The sequence below is a fragment of the Chrysoperla carnea genome, chromosome 5 (genome assembly GCF_905475395.1).
Source record: "Chrysoperla carnea chromosome 5, inChrCarn1.1, whole genome shotgun sequence".
In the NCBI taxonomy this organism is placed as follows: domain Eukaryota; kingdom Metazoa; phylum Arthropoda; class Insecta; order Neuroptera; family Chrysopidae; genus Chrysoperla; species Chrysoperla carnea.
Window position 1 is genome coordinate 6,146,097 of NC_058341.1, and position 22,437 is coordinate 6,168,533.

The 22,437-nt window shown below is 29.4% G+C and overlaps 1 protein-coding gene across 3 annotated transcripts in view; it reads right to left on the minus strand.

Moving 5' to 3' along the window:
• LOC123301731 (protein kinase 3-like) overlaps nucleotides 1-22,437 on the minus strand; it is a 169,233-nt gene that overhangs the window by 132,311 nt on the left and 14,485 nt on the right. The window contains exons 1-3 of one of the 3 annotated variants that reach the window (XM_044884612.1): nucleotides 15,932-16,048; nucleotides 11,631-11,673; nucleotides 2,279-2,360 (exon numbers count right to left, since the gene is read on the minus strand). In XM_044884612.1, the coding sequence (XP_044740547.1) occupies nucleotides 2,279-2,360; nucleotides 11,631-11,637 (89 nt within the window). In that variant the 5' untranslated portion in view covers nucleotides 11,638-11,673; nucleotides 15,932-16,048. Of the gene's footprint in view, nucleotides 1-2,278; nucleotides 2,361-11,630; nucleotides 11,674-15,931; nucleotides 16,049-22,437 lie in introns of those variants that run through there. The other 2 variants (XM_044884611.1, XM_044884610.1) reach the window with 2 other exon arrangements.

Consider the following 22,437-nt stretch of genomic DNA (forward strand, 5'->3'; position numbering starts at 1 on the left):
AATTTCGACAAATTTTGAAGCTACTTACAAACTTTCAACTTCCTATTTCTTATAGTTTTGGAGAAAATGGACGCTATAGTTTTGTTCTAATTTGCGCCCACACGAGTAAACTGTGATGTTTATGAGACAATAATATGTCTCAAACAAAAGTTGTGTATTTTTTTTTTTTTTTTTGAAGAAATATTTTTATATTTAAACTTTTTCTTTATCTCTTACGGTTTACAAGAGGAGTCTTACCTATGTTGCTCATTTACGAACTCACACTCACTTTCAGCTCGATATCTCTTTTGGTTTTTGAGTTATCGTAAGCTCGGATGGACAGACAGACGAACGGACAACCGAAAATGGACTAATTTGATGATTTTATGAACATCTATACCAAAATTTTGTTCGTATCATTAATATATCTCTAAGCGTTACAAACTGAGGCTAAAATTAGTATACCTTGATATATACTTCATATACATAGGGTATAAAAATTGAAAGAGGTACCAAATGAAAGGTATATGGAGCAATACTTTTAAAATATACTCATCAAACAGACAGTTTTACAATCTTGTAGTAATTCATTTAAGGTTTTTAATAAAAATTGAAGGCGTTTTTATGTACCATGTATCGAGAGCGTATCGATTAATTTATCGATTGATTACATTATGGTAAATATTGGATAAATTTTTATTACATATAAAATATGATTTATTATCTAGTTTTAATAATACCTGAGTTAAGTTAAACGTTGCAGTAGGTATGGATATTAAAATTTTTAATTAAGTTGTGTATATAATTAATTAATTTTAAAATATGTAATTAATTCAGTAATATATTTCATTAAAAATTATGTATCTATTGTGTATATTATACATGGATAGAGTGAGCCATAAGTTGATATACAATTATAAAAAGTATTGTTTTTTTTTTTAGTTGTTAGTTATTGAATTTTCCAAAAAAAAAGTACAGTGATTTTCATGATGATCGAATTGTTGCTAATAAATAATCGATTGAAGCAATAAACGTTATAAATAAATCAATATACGTTGAAGGCAGTCTCCATGACTGACAACCTTTATTTTTAATTCCCCCCCCCCGAACTAAAAAAAGGGGTGTTATGAGTTTGACCGCTATGTCTGTGTGTCTGTCTGTGACATCGTAGCGCCTAAACGAATGAGCCGATTTTAATTTTTTTAGTTTCGTTGGAAAGGTAATTTAACGGGGAGTGTTTCTTGTGCGAGTTTCAAGTGCGAAGTTAGGGTTCCGTATCATAAAAAAGCTAAAAAATTGACGAAGATCTTTAAAATACTTTAAGGAAAAACGTAATTACTAAATAAAAATGCTCGACAAAAATGAGGTGATTCGATGCTCTATAAAAATGGATGATCGTTTTCTGACTTCCTTAAAATTTGCGCAAGCAAAAATTACTAGATCTTGGGGAAAATGTTACTCCAATTACGTGAATTATTATAGAATAGAAAACTGTTACGTATAGATGAATTTTCACAACAGATTTTTCGTAATATAATTTACATAAATCCTTTAATATCTAAAATAGACCTCACAAATATACCTATCGAGTTTATTAATTAAAATAAATTTATGATAATTTTCAATTTATTTACTAAATATTTTGTATAATGAATGGCGCATTATATTAACAAATCAGTTGCTGTCCATTTTATATTTTATTATAAATAATATTGTATTTCTTATTAAAATGAATTGATTTTAGCCTGTAAAAAGAAATTAAAAAATGTTGATAGAATCATTGCTTAACTTCATTCAAATTGCATGATCGGTTTCTTCAGTGATCTGAGTTTGTCACGTGATAAGTATTGATCCGATCAAATATTCTTTTACTGAGTTCAAAAAGAAGTTGGAATTTTCGATGGGAATATCCAAATTCATAGAACCATTTTCGCCCTATTTGCTCAGTTGGTTAAGGCGTACCCATATCCGTCCGCGGTATGCTTAGGGTAGCGGGTTCGGTTCCCGTCGTCGCAACAAAATAATTAAAGTAAAAGTTGTGATGGGCTGGTGTAGATCATGGTATATGCATGAAGGAGGTGCACTCAGCCTCTGTAAATTGATTCGAACCCGCAACCTATTCCTAAATCGACAAACAGTCAAAGACAAACGCCTTAGACCGCTCGGCCATTTAGGCTCTTATAAAGCTATAATAAATTATAGAAAACAAAAAACCCGTTGTGCCCGATATTTCGATTTTTAACTTATCAAGATTCTACTGTAAATCTTCAAATAAATTTGTAAAATTGTATGAACTTACCTTGGTATATCGCCAATTTTAGGTGTACGTTGTTTACGGCATGTTTTTGCTGAAGCTGCTCCATTAGTTGTCCATGGTCCAGCTGTAAATAAAATATTTCTTAAATTAATTTTTAATAAATTTCATGATTAATAATAAAGTTTTTCTTTAATAATGTATATGTTAAGGATGGATTAACTTAGCTACGTTGGCTAGCCTGAAAAGATATATTTTGTTAATACCCCTTTGAAAAAATCGAAAAATTGGAAAAAATTTTTTTGTTTCGGAATTTGATAAAATTCAGTTTATATGGTAATTTTGACCTCAAAAATTCCAAAATAAGGTTCATTTGGCGATTGATCCAATAGTTTCGGAGAAAAACGACATTCGGGATCAATTTTTGACATTATCTCGAAAACTACTAGCCCAAATGTTAAATGAACACGGTTTTTGAATTTCTTGGGTCAAAATTACCTTATAACATGAGTTTTATTCAAATCGGAAACGATAAATTTTTCTCGAAAAATTCGAATTTTTTTAAGGGGTACCCCTTTGAAAAAATCGAAAAATTGGAAAAAATTTTTTTGCTTCGGAATTTGATAAAATTCAGTTTATAAGGTAATTTTGACCCCAAAAATTCAAAAATAAGGTTCATTTGGCGATTGATCCAATAGTTTCGGAGAAAAATGACATTCGGGATCAATTTTTGACATTATCTCGAAAACTACTAGCCCAAATGTTAAATGAACACGGTTTTTGAATTTCTTGGGTTAAAATTACCTTATAACATGAGTTTTATTCAAATCGGAAACGATAAATTTTTCTCGAAAAAATCGAATTTTTTTAAGGGGTACGTACCCCTTTGAAAAAATCGAAAAATTGGAAAAATTTTTTTTGCTTCGGAATTTGATAAAATTCAGTTTATAAGGTAATTTTGACCCCAAAAATTCAAAAATAAGGTTCATTTGGCGATTGATCCAATAGTTTCGGAGAAAAATGACATTCGGGATCAATTTTTGACATTATCTCGAAAACTACTAGCCCAAATGTTAAATGAACACGGTTTTTGAATTTCTTGGGTCAAAATTACCTTATAACATGAGTTTTATTCAAATCGGAAACGATAAATTTTTCTCGAAAAATTCGAATTTTTTTTAGGGGTACCCCTTTGAAAAAATCGAAAAATTGGAAAAAATTTTTTTGCTTCGGAATTTGATAAAATTCAGTTTATAAGGTAATTTTGACCCCAAAAATTCAAAAATAAGGTTCATTTGGCGATTGATCCAATAGTTTCGGAGAAAAATGACATTCGGGATCAATTTTTGACATTATCTTCCTTAAATTCTCTTTGAGAAAGATAAAAGCATCTCAGTAATTTTTACTTGACTAACTTGGCTAACAGTCGAATATAAACCATTCTTAGAAAAGATAACACAACTCCTATAAACATTCTATTATATAACATGTTATTATAAATGTTTATAAATAAAAATTTTACACAAAACATTATAGCAGCTTCTCTGTTTTAGTTCGAAAACCTTACCATCAGAAAAGATACTAACCCAGAACAAACCTCATAGAATATATCTAACCAATATGTTTTGTTATTGTTCTTGCATTGAATCTATATACTTCTAGAATTTATAGAGTGTTTAGAAAATTCTAGAAGTATTTTACGTTTATAGATCGGTATATTTAGTTCACGACAAATTGGTTGGGACTCCTGACGCAATTCACATCACTTATTGGGATTTCTTCAAAAAATAATTAAAGCCGATTTCACAATAAAGTCAATATTACCTGGATCCCCGGACACTCTGGTTGGAACGGTAATGAGAGAGCAGACAATCTGGCCAAACTGGGAACCACCATGGCTCCCACTCAAGAAAAGCTTGCGAGGATTCCATACCAAGAAGGTCTTAACAGATTAGGAGATAATCTGAAAAACCAACAATTAAACGCATGGACCAGCTACGAGGGAGGGCGAATCGTCAAAAGCCTGTTGGGTGAAGGAAACTCGCTCGGTAACAGAGCCGAGGAGATCTTGAAACTAAACAGAGCTGATATTAGAGTCATCGTAGAGTTACTCACAGGGCATGATAACCTGAACAAGTTCCAACATCAGATTGGAAAAAGATAATCTTCCGCGTGTGACAAATGCGGAGAAAATTCAGAAGAAACACCGATCCACTTTCTCTGTTACTGCCCGGCGCTCATACAGCAGCGAAGGAAATGGTTTGGTCCGGCCATAGTCGAACCAGAAGAAATTAGTAAACTCAGCGCTATTTGGCCAGGTGCTCTGAACCATTGCTTCGAGGCCTGATGCTCGACCAAGGCCCGCTAACCTCCATACCCATACCCCATACCCACGTCTAGAGTATTAGGAGAGCATCTGTAAAAACTACCATGTTTCCCTAATAATCATTTGAGTATTATATATGTCAAGAGTATTAGGAGAACATCTGTTAAAGCTAACATGTTTGCCTATTAAACATATTATTCAAATTTATGATATTTTTTCGTTCAAATTATTTGTCTAGCGTGTTTTTTCCTAAGCGGTACATTTTTAAACCGTGAGTATATTTTTCTTCAAACCTATAGACATGATTAGCTAGAAAATGAGGGGTAAATCATTGAATTTGATAAAAGAATAAGGGTAGAAGGAATGAAGTAATTTTTTTATCATCCCTTATACATAGATACATATTTATAGCCGTCATGTTATTATTATAAAGTTATATGTTACTGTTGCATTTTGCTTTTAAAACATTGACAGAAGATGTAATTAACAGACTTCACCCTCACCACCACTTTACTATCTACGTAGTAAGTAGTACCTACTAGCTAACAGCAGATAGTAAAGAGAACATAGAAATAACACAAACATAAACATCAAAACATTTTAGTAGCTCTAGCTATCAGATATAATATTCTCCATTTGCTTTTAATTTATAATTATTATTATTATTATTATTATTATTGTTCTTGTATGTAAAATTGTACATTTATTGGAAAGCACAAACACCGATTTTGGATAGCATTTTACTGATTTGGGAAGAAATTGTTTTTATCTCAGAACGCAAAGCCCTGCAAAGCAAGTTTTTTTCGGGAAAGTAATATGGAACTAATTATAAGTAATTTTTCATGGTAACAGTTTTTATATCATATTTATGAAATATATACCAAGGTATACTAAGTTTAGTCCCGAGGTTGTTATACCATGTATATATGAAATATACCAAGACATACTAAGTTTAGTCCCAAGTTTGTAACGTTTAAAAATATTAATTCTATGAACAAAATTTTGGTTTAGGTGTTCATAAAATCACCTAATTAGTCCATTTCCAGTTGTCTGTCTGACTGTCTGTCTGTCATCACGATTACTCAAAAACGAAAAGAGATATCAAGCTGAAATTTTGGAAGTCAATTTTCGTTAAAAACTAATTTTTCGATATTATAAAATCAGCAATTTTAATGAGGAATCTGCATAGTTTCCAAGTATGTAGATAATAATAACGATCTACGTAAATTCTCAAGTATTTTACACTCAAAAAAGTCGATACGTCGACTTTCGACAACGTGTTATTTTGTCACCATCACCACGTCACAGTTAAAGCATGTATTTTCACACAAATAGCGTTCCAATTTGTAATACAATTTTCACAAAGTATTAAGATAAGGATATATTTAACAACATACTTCACACACTGTAAGTGTTGGTATATACAAAGTGAGTCAGAAAGAACGATCCCAAAATTCCAGGAGTGGATTCTATGCAGGAAAATCTACATCTTATCCGATTGTTGTGTTCCTTGCTGTTAGATATTGCTATCATTTGTATCAAAATGAGGGTATTTTATTCGAATGTAGATAGGCTGAAGAGTGTTTGTCAATATGGTTTACTTTTTGAATAAACTAATAATGAAACTTATCTGAGAAAAAAGTATACAAAAAACTTTTGATCCTTCTGTCTATTTACAAGTTAACAAATGCACATTGGAGAGCAAGTTATTATCCAACACAGAGAGATCTGAAGGTAATTGTAAACCTACAGCATTGTAAAAAAAATTTTAGTTTATTGCACGTTACATCCATATAAACCAAATACATGCTTTGTAGTCAAGTAATGAGTTATTTTTAGCTTTACAAAACCACGCAACTACAAAAATATATAATATATTGTGTGCAAGTGATGCTTATACATTTTATAATATAGATATCTCTCTTCAAGCATTAATACCCTAACTTTAGTCGTCTCTGTTCATCAAATGATAGATCTTCGATGAACTCGATAATTAAATTAAAATTTTATTTTGATATCATCGACAATCTTATATTTTTATGGTAATTTTTATAAACTACAAGATTGTCGAAATATTTTAGATAGTTTTTTTATCACACTCTCTAGATTTTTTGATATAGAAATTTCCAATTAAAAAGGATAACCTTATATGATTCATCATTTTTTCACCCAACTTTGAACGATAAAATAATAATAAAAAGCCCAATGACCCAAGAATTTTTTGTGAGTTTTGGAAACTTTGCTAATCAAAAAATGTAGTTATAAAGTTTTCGTGAAATCCCTAGTATTATTCAATCCTTTAAAGAATATAATTTCCCTTGTTTCACTAAATTTCTTTTCATTTTCCCGATTCAGCCTGTATTTATATAACATACCTATTATTTCGTGTACAGAATATTGAATACCTTATTTCGTTAAAGCATAAATTCAATTTGACTATTATCATTATTTTGAGCTGTTGGAGAAGAGAGAGAACAACTTGAAACTGTTCGAAGTGTTTTTCATTGTCAAATGAAAACTATTTTAATTTTGATATATCAGTATATTGCACATCGTGTTATCTGTATAATAATTGAATTGTAGTGAAATATAGTTATCGAACATATTGAATTATTGGAATTTATTGAAGTAAAATCAAATCATACCAAAATCAAGTATGTACGTTTATGGGTATCATGGGTATCCTTTGTGTCAAACTACCCTTTTTTTAACGCATTTATCGAAACTGTAAAAATTTTTTAATTAAAATATATTTGAAAACTAGGAAAGCCCAGGAAATAATACGTTTTTTAAACTTGTGCGGAAAATTATTTGGAAAATTTTAATTATTATTACAATAACCGGCTTTAACTGGGATTCAGTAGGCGTTCAATAACTACTTAGATATATTGTAATAAAAAAACTTTTAACAAAAAGAAAACCGACTTCAAAAGAAAAACTTTTCCAAAATAAATTAAAATGCACTAAAAAGTAAAAAAATAACGACAATATAATGTAGTTAAAATTATTGTTATTTTTGGAGTCGGTGTCAGCCAAGCTAATGTAGCAAACTGTTCTGTCAGAGTTGTTTCCTTGGCTGACACCGACTCCAAAAATAACAATAATTTTAACTACATTATATTGTCGTTATTTTTTTACTTTTTAGTGCATTTTAATTTATTTTGGAAAAGTTTTTCTTTTGAAGTCGGTTTTCTTTTTGTTAAAAGTTTTTTTTTATTTTGTGATTTTTAGTGAATCTGAAGTACACTAACTAATTTGTCACTAAAAAAGAATCATCGAAGTGATATTGAATTATTCGTCCTGTTGTCGTGCATACTTAATGGTTTTGGTTTTCTCATGGATGCTGTTCTCAGAACTGGACCAAAATGAAATGGAAACGGAAATGGGACCAAATGGGAAGCATCAGCTTTCAAACAGATAAAGAATCAACAAAATCGGTTAATCCAGTAAAAAGTTCTGAGGTAACAAACATAAAAAAAAACAGTCGAATTGATAACCTCCTCCGTTTTTGATTGAAGTCGGTTAACAAAATATCGATACCAAAAACCGACTATTTTTAAAGTTATAAGTTTGGCCGCTATGTGTGTCTGTCTGTGGCATCGTAGCGCCTTTTTAATGGAGAGCTTTCTCAGCCATGTTTCAAGTGCGAGAGCTTAGAGTTCCATACTCGAAGAAACTAAAAAATTGGCAATAATCTTCAAAATCAATTCAGGTTAGGAAAAGGCATGACATATAATTTTAATATATAAATAATTACTATGGAAATGAATGGTCAAATAAACCTGGCTCGATTCATTTCGAAAAGTGAAATGATTAAATAATTAGGTAATTCTAAACAATAATTCGAAAGAACAAACTCAACTCAAATATTACAATTTTGGTTAAAATATTTCCAACAAGTCCCAAAAAATGAAAGCTCTCTAAGTATCCTTTTTATCTCATCTGATGTCCTTGACCATCACTTTGATATTGATTTAAGAAGGAGTGTTATAAGTTTAAAGTGTTTATCTGTGCGTCTGTGTGTTTCTCAGTGACATCGTCGCCCTATAAACGGTCGAACTGACTTGATTGAGAACATTTTTTATAGTTAAGTTTCCAAAAATCGGTTTACAATAAAATAAATCACATTTGTCGGGGGTTTTTTAACATCTTTTACCAAACTAAATATAAAATATCAAATGACATCAGGAAATAAAAGTATAAATTCATTTCTATTATAATAATAATTCATTTATAAATGAAATTAAATATTCAATTCCGAGTGGATGTGTCTTCATTTATAGTCAACAATTCTATCGTTTTAACACAAATAAAATGTCAACAATGAATTGTTTTGTAATCGGAAGAAGCAGCTCTGTATGCAAACATTATATTATTGTTGGAAACAATTAACTTTGTATACATAAAAATGGGTGATTCTACGTTAAAAGAACTTTTCAGATTTTATTTAACACAGTTTTTTATCTCTTAATTATTTAATTTATTTTAGATTTTGTTCGAAAATTTTTTCGCAAACCGGACAACTTCGTGTAGCTATTTCTATGAAATCTAGACACTCTTTAAAAAAAATTTCCAATAAATCAAATCCAAAAGTGGTTCTTTTTTCTATAAAGACCAATTTTGTTCAAATTGAATGAACTAACGCACAAAAGGCTGGACTTTTGCTATCAATTTCTGTCTAAACTATTCGGTTTACAAAAGAATATTTCAAACAAAAAATGTTTGCGTATTTATAAAGAACAACTTTCTAATTTAAAGCATTCATCTAATGTTTGTCAGTTATCAGATGTGTATCTTTGAAACTAACATTTTTCGATTGAAGCATTTTCCTCGATTTAGTTTCAAGCATATGTCAAATTTTAAAAGACATCCTACAATTTACACGGGAAAAACATAACCACGCCTTAACTCCTCCTTCTTTACTCCTTAAGGTACTTCTACCATGATAGCACTTTTTGACAGATTGGCCTATTTTTCTAACAGAATACTCAGAATAATGCTAGCTGTGAGATTCCGAGGTTGCAGAATTTTGTATCGTTTAGATCACGAGATAATCAGCTGCAAAGTTCGCGATTTCGAGGATCAAAGCATGTAAAACTTATTCCCAACTATTTTTTACGTTATTAAACATATCTCTCCACAAAATTTAAAAAGACGAAAGAAGTTATCAAAATTGAGAACTTAGGCATGAATTCCATCTCGTGTTTTAAACGGTTTAAATTTTTAAAACTTTGGGATTTTGACGTCCTTTCCTTAGTTTGTAGGGAAAAAATTCATTAAATTATTCCGAAAAGTGTGTTTTATTATCGTTTTAGCATAGGAACTGTAAATACCTTAAATCAGTGCATTGACAACCCTAGATTAACGTAGTCTGTGGGAAAAAAAATTCGGTAAACTCTGTCGAAAAGTGGGTGTTAGTATAATTTTAGCATAGGAACTGCAAATTCCATGCTGGATCCTTTGACAATCCTAAATGAACGAATGAATGATTAGGAAGTGTTTATAAAATGTAATTTTTTTTAGAAGCACTTTGTGTAAATAACAAAATTGTGACTGTCCAATGAAAATCGTTTATAATGATATTATAATAATTTAAAAATATACAATTTTTTTTCTCTCACTAAACGGTCCATTAAACTTTTAGTATTTCCACTCGTTACTGGATAAATGTACACCTATAAATTTATTGTCAACTGACCCAATTCTTTTTATAATAGGTATAGTATTCCCCTGATTAAATGTTACTACACTCTATAAAAATACGGAAATATTCCTAATAAAATTTAATTTTAGGATGAATAAAATTAGTAATTGAATAAAATAATCGTAAAAACTGATAGCAAATTATTGTAATTTTATTTCTCTGCTGCCTTAAAGGGGAATGGACCATTCAGTGTGGGCTTAAGTGACGGAAACTTCTAATGACTCAGGTGAAAATGGTTTACATAGCAGAGGATATTTCGTTTCAAGCTGAATTTTTTATCCGATTACAAAGGGTCAAGGGTTTGATTTTTACAAGATTATATCTAGTTTCATCTGAAAAGTTGATTTTTTATTATTGTAAAAACAAATAAAAATAAAATTTTTATAAATATTAACCATAAAAAGTTAAATTTAACCAGAAATTTGAAAAGTATGGCCCAAAATTAGTGGAATTACATACTTGATTTATTAAAATAGGATAAAATTTGGATATGATAGAGCAAAATTAAATTTTTTGAATTCTGATGACGTCATAAAGTTTAAAAATTCGATTTTTTTGATAATAGAGGCAATTTTGATCCGATCTTATTGGAATTTTTTTTGAAACCCACTAATTTTGGCTCATTCTTTTCAGCTGTGATGTCAGTTTTTTGCTAGCTATCACACATGTGCCTAATTCCAGGATCAGACCTCCACAATCTTGAAACCTAATAGAGCTAGGTTAATTTTGATGACAAATTTGAAAAGTATGGCCCAAAATTAGTGAGATTACATACTTTGTTTATTAAAATAGGATAAAATTTGGGTGTGATAGAGTAAAATCAAATTTTTTGGATTTTAATGACGTCATTGAGTATAAAAAATTAATTTTTTGGATATCTTGGCCAAATTTTGTTCGATTTGAATGAAATTTTTTTTTGAAACATACTAACTTAGGGTCGTATTTTCCATTTTTCGTATTAGTAAGTCGCTTTTACTACTCCTTGTGTCAAATGTAGAAACAATGATTGTTAAATTTTCAAAAATACTGCAGTAACGTTAAATTTGGCCAGAAATTTGAAAATTATGGCCCAAAATTAGTGGGATTACATACTTGGTTTATTCAAATAGGATAAAATTTGAGTGTGTTAACTACATTTTGCGTGGAATTTTCATTATCACACGCATTTTCATCAAATTAATAAAATTACTGTCAAAATCAAAACTAATAACACAATTTTAGAGGCGTAGATGTTTTGTATGATAAACGTGCATTGTTTAACATACTTCCGAGATTGCTGCCCAAATTTCGACGTTAATAACGCTTTTTTTTCCCCACTGGTATCGTAATATTTAATTAGTGTTAAGAAAAATTATATCAAAACTTACAGTCCATTATAATTCTCCAAGGTCATGAAATTTTGCGATTACACTACAAAGAAAACACACAAAAATTTTAATAATTATCGCAAGCTAATCTTTTCTTTTACACTTAAAAAAAAAAACCGACACTGAACACTGAAGAAAAATTTATTTATTAATTTAGTTGGAAATAAAAGAAAAATTTTACGCAAGAAACACGGCTATTTAAAAATTATATTTTGTTTGATTTGAAAAATTTTCAAACTGAAAATATTAATAATAATAATAATTTTTTACGAATTATGATATAACTATGAAAAACAACTCATTTAAAGAACTAAGATTGATCATTAGCGTCCGTTATTTAAATAAAAAATTAAATATAGTACTAATTAAAGTAAATATTGTACTTAAAGGTAAAAAATAATTATTTCTTTGAGTTGCTAAAAAAGATACCGCTCAATTAAAAATATCGAGGATAATTTATCATGTTTAAGAGACTGGTAGAAATAGTTATTTTCTATATTTTACTACAATAAAAGCTTGTTTTAATAACGGGAAAAAAAATTAAAAAAATAATTTTTTTCCAACTTGATAGTGAATTATGTTAAAACTTGACAAAATAAGATGAAAAGTAGGAATAAAATTTTTCGATATCTGGCGTAATTTTTAAAATATTGATACTTCAAAATTTTCTATAATTATTCAGCTTTCGATATTTCGAAAAACTAGGCAAGATAAAAATAATTTCAACCTTAAATCTACTCTGCTCGTACATTTTTTATTTTGTTTGTTTTATTTTCCAAAAATTTTGGTCCACTTGAAAACAGAACTATCAAAAGTGATAGGCTTCTTTTTTACAGAATTATATGAGGTTTCTACAGAAACTAAAAATTTTGAGGTAGTATAATTGTTAACTAACAAATTCAACCATCAAGTTAAATTATCTTAATCCCACAGGAACTTATAGTTCATAGACCACGTATACATAATTCAACAAACAAACAACTAAAAACAATGGGGTTTCCTTCGACTGTTCTATAATTATGGTACTAGAAAACCGTATTTCTATATCACTACATATTATAAAACAAAGTCGCTTTTTCTGTCCCTATGTCCCTATGTCCTTTTGTACGCTTAAATCTTTGAAACTACGCAACGGATTTTGATGCGGTTTTTTTTTAATAGATAGAGTGATTCAAGAGGAAGGTTTTTATGTATAATACATCCATATTATAGTAGAGTAAGGGGTTGAAATAGGGGTTGAAAGGGATATGCTTCAAAAACTAAAAAAGTTGTGCATCGATTAAGCTCAAATATTGACACGATATACAACCAGCTTCAAAGATCTATTGTTTTTATCTACTTTTAACCTTCGGAGGGTAGAAAGGTGTAGCGAGAAAGTGGGAAGGAATTATCGAATATTTACAAATATACCTAAGTGGGGTATCAAATAAAAGAGCATGACGTGTACATTACAAAACTGTTATCCAACGAAAGGAAATGTGGAGGGAGGGGTGCAAGTGGGGATGTTGCCCAGCAAAGCGGGTAGTTCACAGCTAGTTATATATGTTATGGACATAACAGCTAGCTAGACAGATCATTATGGTCAACTTAATGACCTATTAAAGAAACTATTGTTTGTATTTACCTAAATAATTATGATAATAATAATAATAGACCGGTTTTTAGTCCGAAAAATGGGTCGAGACTCCTTTCAAAATTATATTTGTTGTAATTATACTTCAATCAATCTTTTAGCCTCTGATAATTTTCATTTTTCGTTATATTACGATTTAACGATACTTTTTACGAACTGGCAATGTTTGTATGTATGTATTAGGCCGAATGTTGTAATTTGCACTTTCGAGAATGCGAATGTGAATCCGAAAAATGAAGTGCTCGCAATAGGGGATAATTATGATGTCGAATTGATCATATTACCCATAAAAATATAAAACTAGACTTAATACCATGACAAAATTTGAAAGTGAAATTAAAATTGATTAAAAAAACGAAGAAGTTATAAGCAATCAAAGATTGTCCATCTCCTTTGTCCAATAAGGTGTAAGGAATACAAATCTGTAACAAAATTGGGGCGTTCAGAAAACCTTATTAAAAGTTCGTTTCTATTTGAAGGCAGAATTCTGAATCCATTCCCAATTTAGCAATAATTTCAAATTTGTGTTATAAATGGCAATTCTGTTTATGAAATTAAAATTCAAAGCTTTATTTTTCAAAGTTCAACTCATTCTTCCAACAAGCTACTGGTCTACAACGTGCGGTTTAATTATAAATCTATTTCAAGTATTACAAATGCTTTGGTAAGGTTAAAGTTAATATACCTTCTCTTCTAAACAATACCTAGGAGAACACCTATCTAGGGGTTGAATAATTTTAAAATAAAGTACCCTTATACCTGCACGATAAAATATTAAATGTTTTAATTAGAATTTATTTTTATTAGTGCAGGTTAATTTTTAATACATGCAAAACAATTCATTATATTCGGGATAATAATGTACCTGTATTCGCTCCGTGCGTGAGTTTTATTGGAGGAGTTTCCATGGTAACGACACACTACTTTAATTATAGAATTGTATGGATGCATATATAATTGTATATGGATTGCATTTATGACTTACATTGAAAATTTAATATTATTGTCTCACAAATTTAAATAAATAATTCTGATAATTAACATTTAAAAAATAATATTTGTGCAATTTGATTTCTTATTTTCACAATTTTCAATGCATTAAGTTTAATTAATTAGTGTATTTAAATAATTTTAATTTGACATTTTCTATAACATTAACATGTAAAGAATTGCAAATTAGTCATAACAGCCTCCATTTAACACCACAATTTTTAACTGGAAGCGCTGGCATCGATTTTATTGTCCCTACCATGACTACGCACACAAGACCGATAGCTATATGATGTTATCATGCTCTTTTTCAAACCGCGGATTAATAATTATGATAATTAACTATGATGATAAATAATTATTATGGTACGCTTATGACTAAATAATAATAATTTCATAATGTTCATCGTTTCGATGTTTTTTTTTTCTTGTGTTTCAAAAAGGTCATTAGGTCTATGTAAATAAGCTGATTAAATCATATAAATATAACTTGGTATTTATAAATATAAATATATTTGTAACATATAAATACAAAGAAGATGTAACTCTTTTTTAATAATAATAAATATTATTTTATTTTAAAAAGAGCATACAATCATCTTATACATACATATAACGGCTAATAACTCGTTTTATAGTTGGCCGATCAAAAAATAATTAAAACAAGTGAAAACAAACAATTGACTGAATTAATTGTTGAAATACCATGCATAGCAAGTGTTGATTTCTTTATCATATTACACATACAAACATGTGACGCATACATAACTGATAATCAAGTATAGTACATATTATAAAATTTCCGCCTAATTGGCGCCCTCACGGATAAACAGTGATGTTTACGAAAAAATGTTTCAAACAAAAGTTGTTTAATTTTTGATAAGGAAATTTTTTACATTTAAACTTTTGTTCTATCTCTAACGGTTTACAAGATGGGTCCTACGGACCCAAGACCCAATTGACCTATGATGCTCATTTACGAACTTGACCTTACTTTTTACATCCTAAGTACGCTATAAAAATTTCAGCTTGATTTCTCTTTTCGTTTTTGAGTAATCGTGATGATAGACGGACAGACAGACGACAGACAGATAGACAACAATTTTGAAGCGTTACAAACTTGGGCCTAAACTTAATATACTATGTATATTTCATATATACATGGTATAACAAGTGACAACAAACGATTGACTGAGTAAATTATTGAAATACTAACGTCATGAAAATAAAGAAAGATAGCCACACACATGTAACTGATATTTCCATATAATACATACTCAAAAATTTACACCTAATTTGTACCCTCGCGTGTAAACAAAAGTTGACATTTCATGTCATTTCTTGCATTCAAATACAGATAATCCTTGTATAAAAAAACTTTAGTTGAAGTTTTTAAGCAGAAAAACCTTTATATTCTTGGGCTATATAAGATTCTTTCGACTTAAAATTGTTTTCAAAGAATACGCTCTTAAGGCTATGTCCATCGATTCACGGGACACCCTGTACACGTACACATACATCTAAACTCGTTTTTATCAAGTCTCATTTTAGTTTGAACGCCCTGTATATATTTTATTTGGTAAATAGTCAAGATAGGAAGGTACTCGTGTCATAATTAAAAATTTGCAGGTTTTTGATGGTTTTAAACTATTCAAATTATATCAAATAAAGTACATACCTCCTATACAGTAATTTGTTATATTTCGTACGACGTTTATTTGAGAATGGAACAAAATAATGTTTACTATCTTCAACCTGCCCCATCCTCCTTAAAACAAATAATTAAATTCATTTTATTTATCCAAGTCTAGAGCCAGGCATGATATTTCACAGTCATTTCGAGAAAAATGCAAACCTCGTTGTTATGGTCTTCTTGAATGTTGCACATAGTATATCGCGACGTTGATTTCACACAAACACAAATGTTTAATTAAATAATTCAAATTTATAAAGATATTAATGAAAAAATTACTCAATTTATTTAAGAGTTCATTCTCGAATGAATTAATACTTAAGTTACAATCGAAACACAACGATTATGCACGTCTGGAATCAAACGAATGGATCACAAAAAAACACATTACTTTTTAAATCAATAAATTACGCAAAGATCACAAAAATATAAAAGTGATACAACGAAAAAACACTTTAATTGAATTGAATTAATAAAACGATTAAAATCTTTTTATGAAATTAAATTTTAAAATTAAGCTTTGAAAATACTTTAGAAAATGGCGTTGAGACCACGCGTCTCAAGCCAGAGCAAACACAGAACCGGAAGAATGATTAATGAGCTACCAGCATAGCATTATGCAGGTGCTACCAACTATCGATCATTGAATTGTCAAAAGACCGAACTTTAGGTAGCGTTCAACTAGCTCATGATTGAATGGTCTGAACATTAATAAATTATTGAAAATAAAACAAAAACCGATTTGCCGGACTAATTAAGGATGTATGAGCTCGGTAGTAAGGACACAAATTTAAAAAAATATAATTTCGTAATTTTGATGATGAATTATATGTTACTAGAGTGATACCCACCCGCTTCGCTGGGAGCAAAAGTAAAGATTAATAAAGAGATGAAATCTTTAAAGAGAAGTTTTTTAAAAAGTTATCAAATTCTACGCTTGGTCCCAAACCTATTCTTTATTATGCTAAAAGCGTAAAGTACATAAATATTTTAAACTTAAAGAATAAAATTGTAAATAGCACAAGTTATTCTCTTCTCTTCTCAAACATTTCATTTAATACTAGTATCACCTTAATAACACACGTAAAGTGACACGTGTTGGTATATCTCTGTCTTCACGTGGAGTAAAAATGTAATCTCTCACCACCATAGCTTAGAAAGAAGAATAGTCTGCTTCATGTGGTTCGTACTTTTTTTGCAAAAACATTTTTTATTAACGCTCCACCAACAGGGCGTTAAACGTTTTAATGTGCTAGGTTGTATATTTGGTATTTAAATTTTATGTACCTACAGTAAAAGACCTTCTACGCCAGTAAATATGTACTTTTTACCTGGAAAGTATTCCGAAGGCAATGAAACTTTTACAGGCTTTTTAAGGGTACTTCCAGATGTCTATTCTAAAATTTCGACCTTGAGGACCCAGTTTTTGCTTATGTCCCGATATCTGATCCCATTTTGTGTTCTATAGTTCCTTACAAAGTTATATAACCTTAAATTTACTAAAATTTGGTAGGTAAAACGAATATCTAGACTCAAACTAATTACCGAGATACAACCGATCAAAGTTAGACAAAGTTTCTCGAAATGTAAAAATTTGTTAATATAGATATCTCTCTTAAACCACCAATACTCTAACTACAGTCGTTTCAATTCGACAATAAAATTGATTAACTTTGCGTTATTATATCTCAGAACATATACAGTAGGTAATGTTCAGTTAGTTCACTTAATTAGTTCGAAACACAACCTCTCCGAATCATCCGAACTTTAGTCAAATTTATCTCGAGTTAGAGACGTTCCTTCGACTTCAAATTTTTATGATAGTTGTATTAAAACATCCATAATAAGTTTAAACAAATTTAGAATTTTCTAACCCTATACCCATACGAGAGAAAAGCCTTAATTCACCTTATATCGGACTTTAGCTGTAGTATGATTCTATATCTTTGAGGCCTTTTCCATTTTAAACGTAGAGACCTATCTCTATATATATTATAAAAGCGAAAGTAATGATGTTTGTTGGTTTGTTTGTTTGTTTGTTACGCTTTCACGCTAAAACTAGCGAGTGCTTTTTAATGAAACTGTACAGCAATATAGCTCATACTTCAGAAAAACACATGAGCTTTAATTTATAAAGATATATTTAAAAAAAGTCTAATTGAAAATAGTAAATATCAGACAATTCATGGCCAACTTTTCTGATATACTCAATAAATTATGACTATTTTGTATTTAACAAAATTGAAAACTGTGCACATCAAGAGAGTGGAGGCTATAAAGCGGTGTTTTTTTTTCCTTTTAAGCCCAGAGAAACGGGCGGGTATCAGGCTAGTATAAAATAAAATATATGAAATCAGATGATGATAATAAAATATTGCATAATTTAAACTGTACTTTTGTTTATTTATGTTGATGTTGGTTTTTGCATAAAGTTAGTTTATATTTGTGCAAATATTATTATTTTATTATGTTCAACTCAGCCAGTTTTTCATATTAAAGCATGATACCACAGACATTATAAGCCTGAGAATGAGAACTGAGAATTAGGTATTATACGAACACACATAGACTTAATAAAGGTCGAAATACTCTTCTGGTTTTAAAATTCTGGTTGCTAAATGAAACTCACCACAATTCTTCCTATACGTATTTATATATATGATGACTCCATAAAATTTTTACAAAAAAAAAAGACGTAAAATGGATCTTAATGTCGTTTAAACTATCAGGAGTTTTACATATTTTAGTGCAAGACAAAGCATTAAGCAGAAGTCTATGTATAAAAAGATCCTTCCCGATCCTTTTTCGATTCGGAACTAACTCATAAAAGTTTTACAAAGCACTTTCAGTTTTGTATTGACAAAAATGACGCTCATATTCTGAAAAATCTATCTATTTAGTCGCTATGTTTCGAAGTAAACGTGAATGAGCTAGATTTCAGATCCAGATCAAAATCCCAATCCACTTTGCAGGCTAGAGACTTGTAATCCCACTTTAAATTCGTTGAATATACGTTGAATGATCCCATTTATATTCGTTAAAATGATCCTTAATTTGTGTGTAAAATTATAAAAGGCAAAATGATGTTCCATTATGTGTCGGATCTTGATAGTGTTGAGTGTATCAGTGATTTGTGACACTTGAATAAAGAAACCAAAAATATTTTGACGATATACAGATCTCGTAAAGTTTGGTGATAAATTACATTTTTTTTGACTCTTAGGAGGTCATTATAGGATACCTTCTATTAAGTGTTTCAATTATTAAGACTCTAGTGTAATCAGTCAACATCAATCATCAATTTTTAAGGTTTGGGCGTATTATTTATAAAACAAAAACATTAGCCAACCCTCTGTACGAAAAAACAAAACAAGCGGAAAAAATAATATTTTTAAAGGACCATTCGGTCGGTATTTCTGCATAATATCTTTTACAATAATAACACAAAATTTTCATATCATTTACATTTCTTATATCATCTTATTTTCATATATATATATATATATAATAATAATTTTGTTTTTCTTGCATATTTTTAGTTGAATGGGCTGTTGAAAGCTCTCAAAGCATTACGTTAAAAATTTCATTCTTACCCTACAACGAATTTTAACATTTCACGAATTAATTTTTTTCGTAAAATTTAAAATTGAAATGTTTTATAAATATCTCTAAAAATACATAAATTATATCGAGATTCGAAGGAAAAGCCTAGGTGACGTCATTTAACCACCCATCTGCTGTATTTAATCGGTTACATCATTTTCGTCAAAGATAAAATTAGCTTAGAATGTGATTTTTAGGTAGTGAAGAAATTTTTTCATTTTCAGCATGAAAATTGTTTATTAAGGTAGATAATTTTGACTCTTTTAGAAAATGCGCTATTCAACGTTATCGCACGAGCTTTTTATACCATGTATATATGAAATATACCAAGGTATACTAAGTTTAGTCCCAAGTTTGTAACGCTTGAAAATATTGATGCTACCAACAAAATTTTCGTATAGGTGTTCATAAAATCACCTAATTAGTTCATTTTCGGTTGTCTGTCCGTCTGTCTATCAACACGATAACTCAAAAACGAAAAAAGATATCAAGACATAAAAAGTGAGGTCGAGTGCGTAAATGAGCAACAAAGGTCACTTGGATCTTCAGTCCCTAGGACCCATTTTGTAAACTGTTAAAGATAGAACAAAAATTTAAAATGTAAAAAATGTTCCTTATAAGCAACATTTTTTCGTAAACATTACTGTTTATCCATAAAATTAGGCGCAAATTATATAGTATGTATTATATGGGATTATCGATTATATGTGTGTGGCTATCTAAGAGTGACGACAATCTTTCTTTGCTTACAAAACGTAAAAAAAAAAAACGATTGCGTTATCAACACTTGTTTGGGTTATTAATCATCGTCAAAGCGAAATTTTGATATTTTTGACTCCAAATTGCTTAAAGGTACTCCTAATTTTCTATTAAAATTACCGCGATCAATATTAAATATGACAACACACATATTTATAATTTATTGTATTCTTTTTATGGTAAAATGTTCACATTAAAATCTGTAAAACCAATAATTTTTTCCTTAAAATATATTTATTTCAGATCCAAATATGGTATTGTTATATTATTTATGAATTCATAATGCATACATATTATGCTGCTTTATTATTTGTATAGTTTGTACATCACCGTATAAAGTCAGATTATTATGTATCTGTCTTGTCAATCAAAATTTATAGCTTCAATAAAATCGTGTAAATCGGCTCTTTGGATCATGTATTTCTTTGTTTTTGCATATCAAGATTTTCTGACTCATATATTTCATTTATAAAACTTTAGTTTGTTATCGCGATATCCATTCATCACTGGAAAATCACTTATACGCTCACTTTCAAAAAATTATATAGCGCAAGAGCTGCTTTCGCTTAGCGAATTCCCTCCGAGATTGAAAAAATAACAGCAAGAGTACTTTTTTGCTTAGAACTGATCAAAAAATACAAAAATATTTTTTATTTTGGAAAAATTCAAAATTTTGTGATTTGCGCATTGCCCCATCCCTTGTTTATCGGTCGATTTTTCTCATTTATCGAACTTGATCTTTCAAATACCAAAAACAATCTTGATACCAAATTTTATTCAAATCGAACTTAAATTACGACCGCTTGAGAGGGTACAGACACATAAACTATAAAAATAGCTCCATTTCCTGCAGAAATTCGCCAAAAAGGCCTATTTTCACCACCTTTCTCTCGGTGAAAAGCGTCAAGGGATGATAATAACTTTTAACTTACATTTTCAAAAAAGGTGAAAGTGTATGCCTTCGAATGTTCACTACATTTTCAAGATAGAACACTTTTCGCGGCGATACAGACACTTGATTTTATGTCAATTTTTTTAAGCGAATATTGAATAAGATACTAAAAGTAAGCTTTAGGAGAGCCAAAAAGTATTTTTCTTTGGAAATGTAGAATTAATTCGTTAAAATGAGTGTAAAAGAATTATTCACTTTTTTGTCTCTCCTGAAAACTTATCAAATATTACTTGCGCGGATAATAAGTACATTCCATTTTTGTCAACCAATAAATAAACCCTAGTATGGAAAAGCGTGTTTTTTTACCAAATAACTTTTAAACTAACTTAAATTTAAAGAAAAAGGAACCCTTCAACACAAAATCAAGTCTGAAAACGAAAATTCATCAAAAAATTGCTTACGAAAGAAAATGACGTAGGTTAAAAGTATTTATGACAAATTTTATGATGGGATTATTATTAGATTCATGGGCTTTAATGTTGTATAATTTTTTTTTTAAATCATGCAAGGTTAAAATCAAGTGACTCGTGAAATATTCGATTTAACTCGACCTTTAAAAATTTTATTATTATTATTTTTACAATGAAACTCTTACCCTTAAATTTATTTTTAGTGGTCAATTTGATTAGAATCAAAGTATAATAAACGATTCAATACATTTATACAATCTGGTTTAAAAGTCATCGAACTGTTTAGTCAAGTATAGTTTTCCTCTATGAAAATTCTCGTTTTCTTTTAACCCATCAGCACTCTATTTTATGGAAATTCGGTATTTTGGTATGGTATGAATCGTTGAAATATATTTGTGTAATAATTTTAGATAGCGTTGATGTAAGTAACTTTTTTTACGATTTATTTAAATTATAATTTTTATTGAAAGCATTCTTACTATATAAAATCATCATTTTTAATATGAATAATGCATAAAATTATGATTATTATGATTTATGTTCTAAATTCTTTACTTATTCAAATTCTTACTCAGTAAATTAAAGAATATTTTACGAGCGAAATATTTGACGAATGTGCAGACCACGTGAGCAAATCTTTCACAATTCAAAGAAGTGTGCAGATAGGCAATGAATTTTTTTCTGGTTAAAATAATTTTTGAACAAAATCTTATCTCATTGTACTTAAAATAGGCAAGAAGTCGATGATTTCGGGACACAACAAGTAA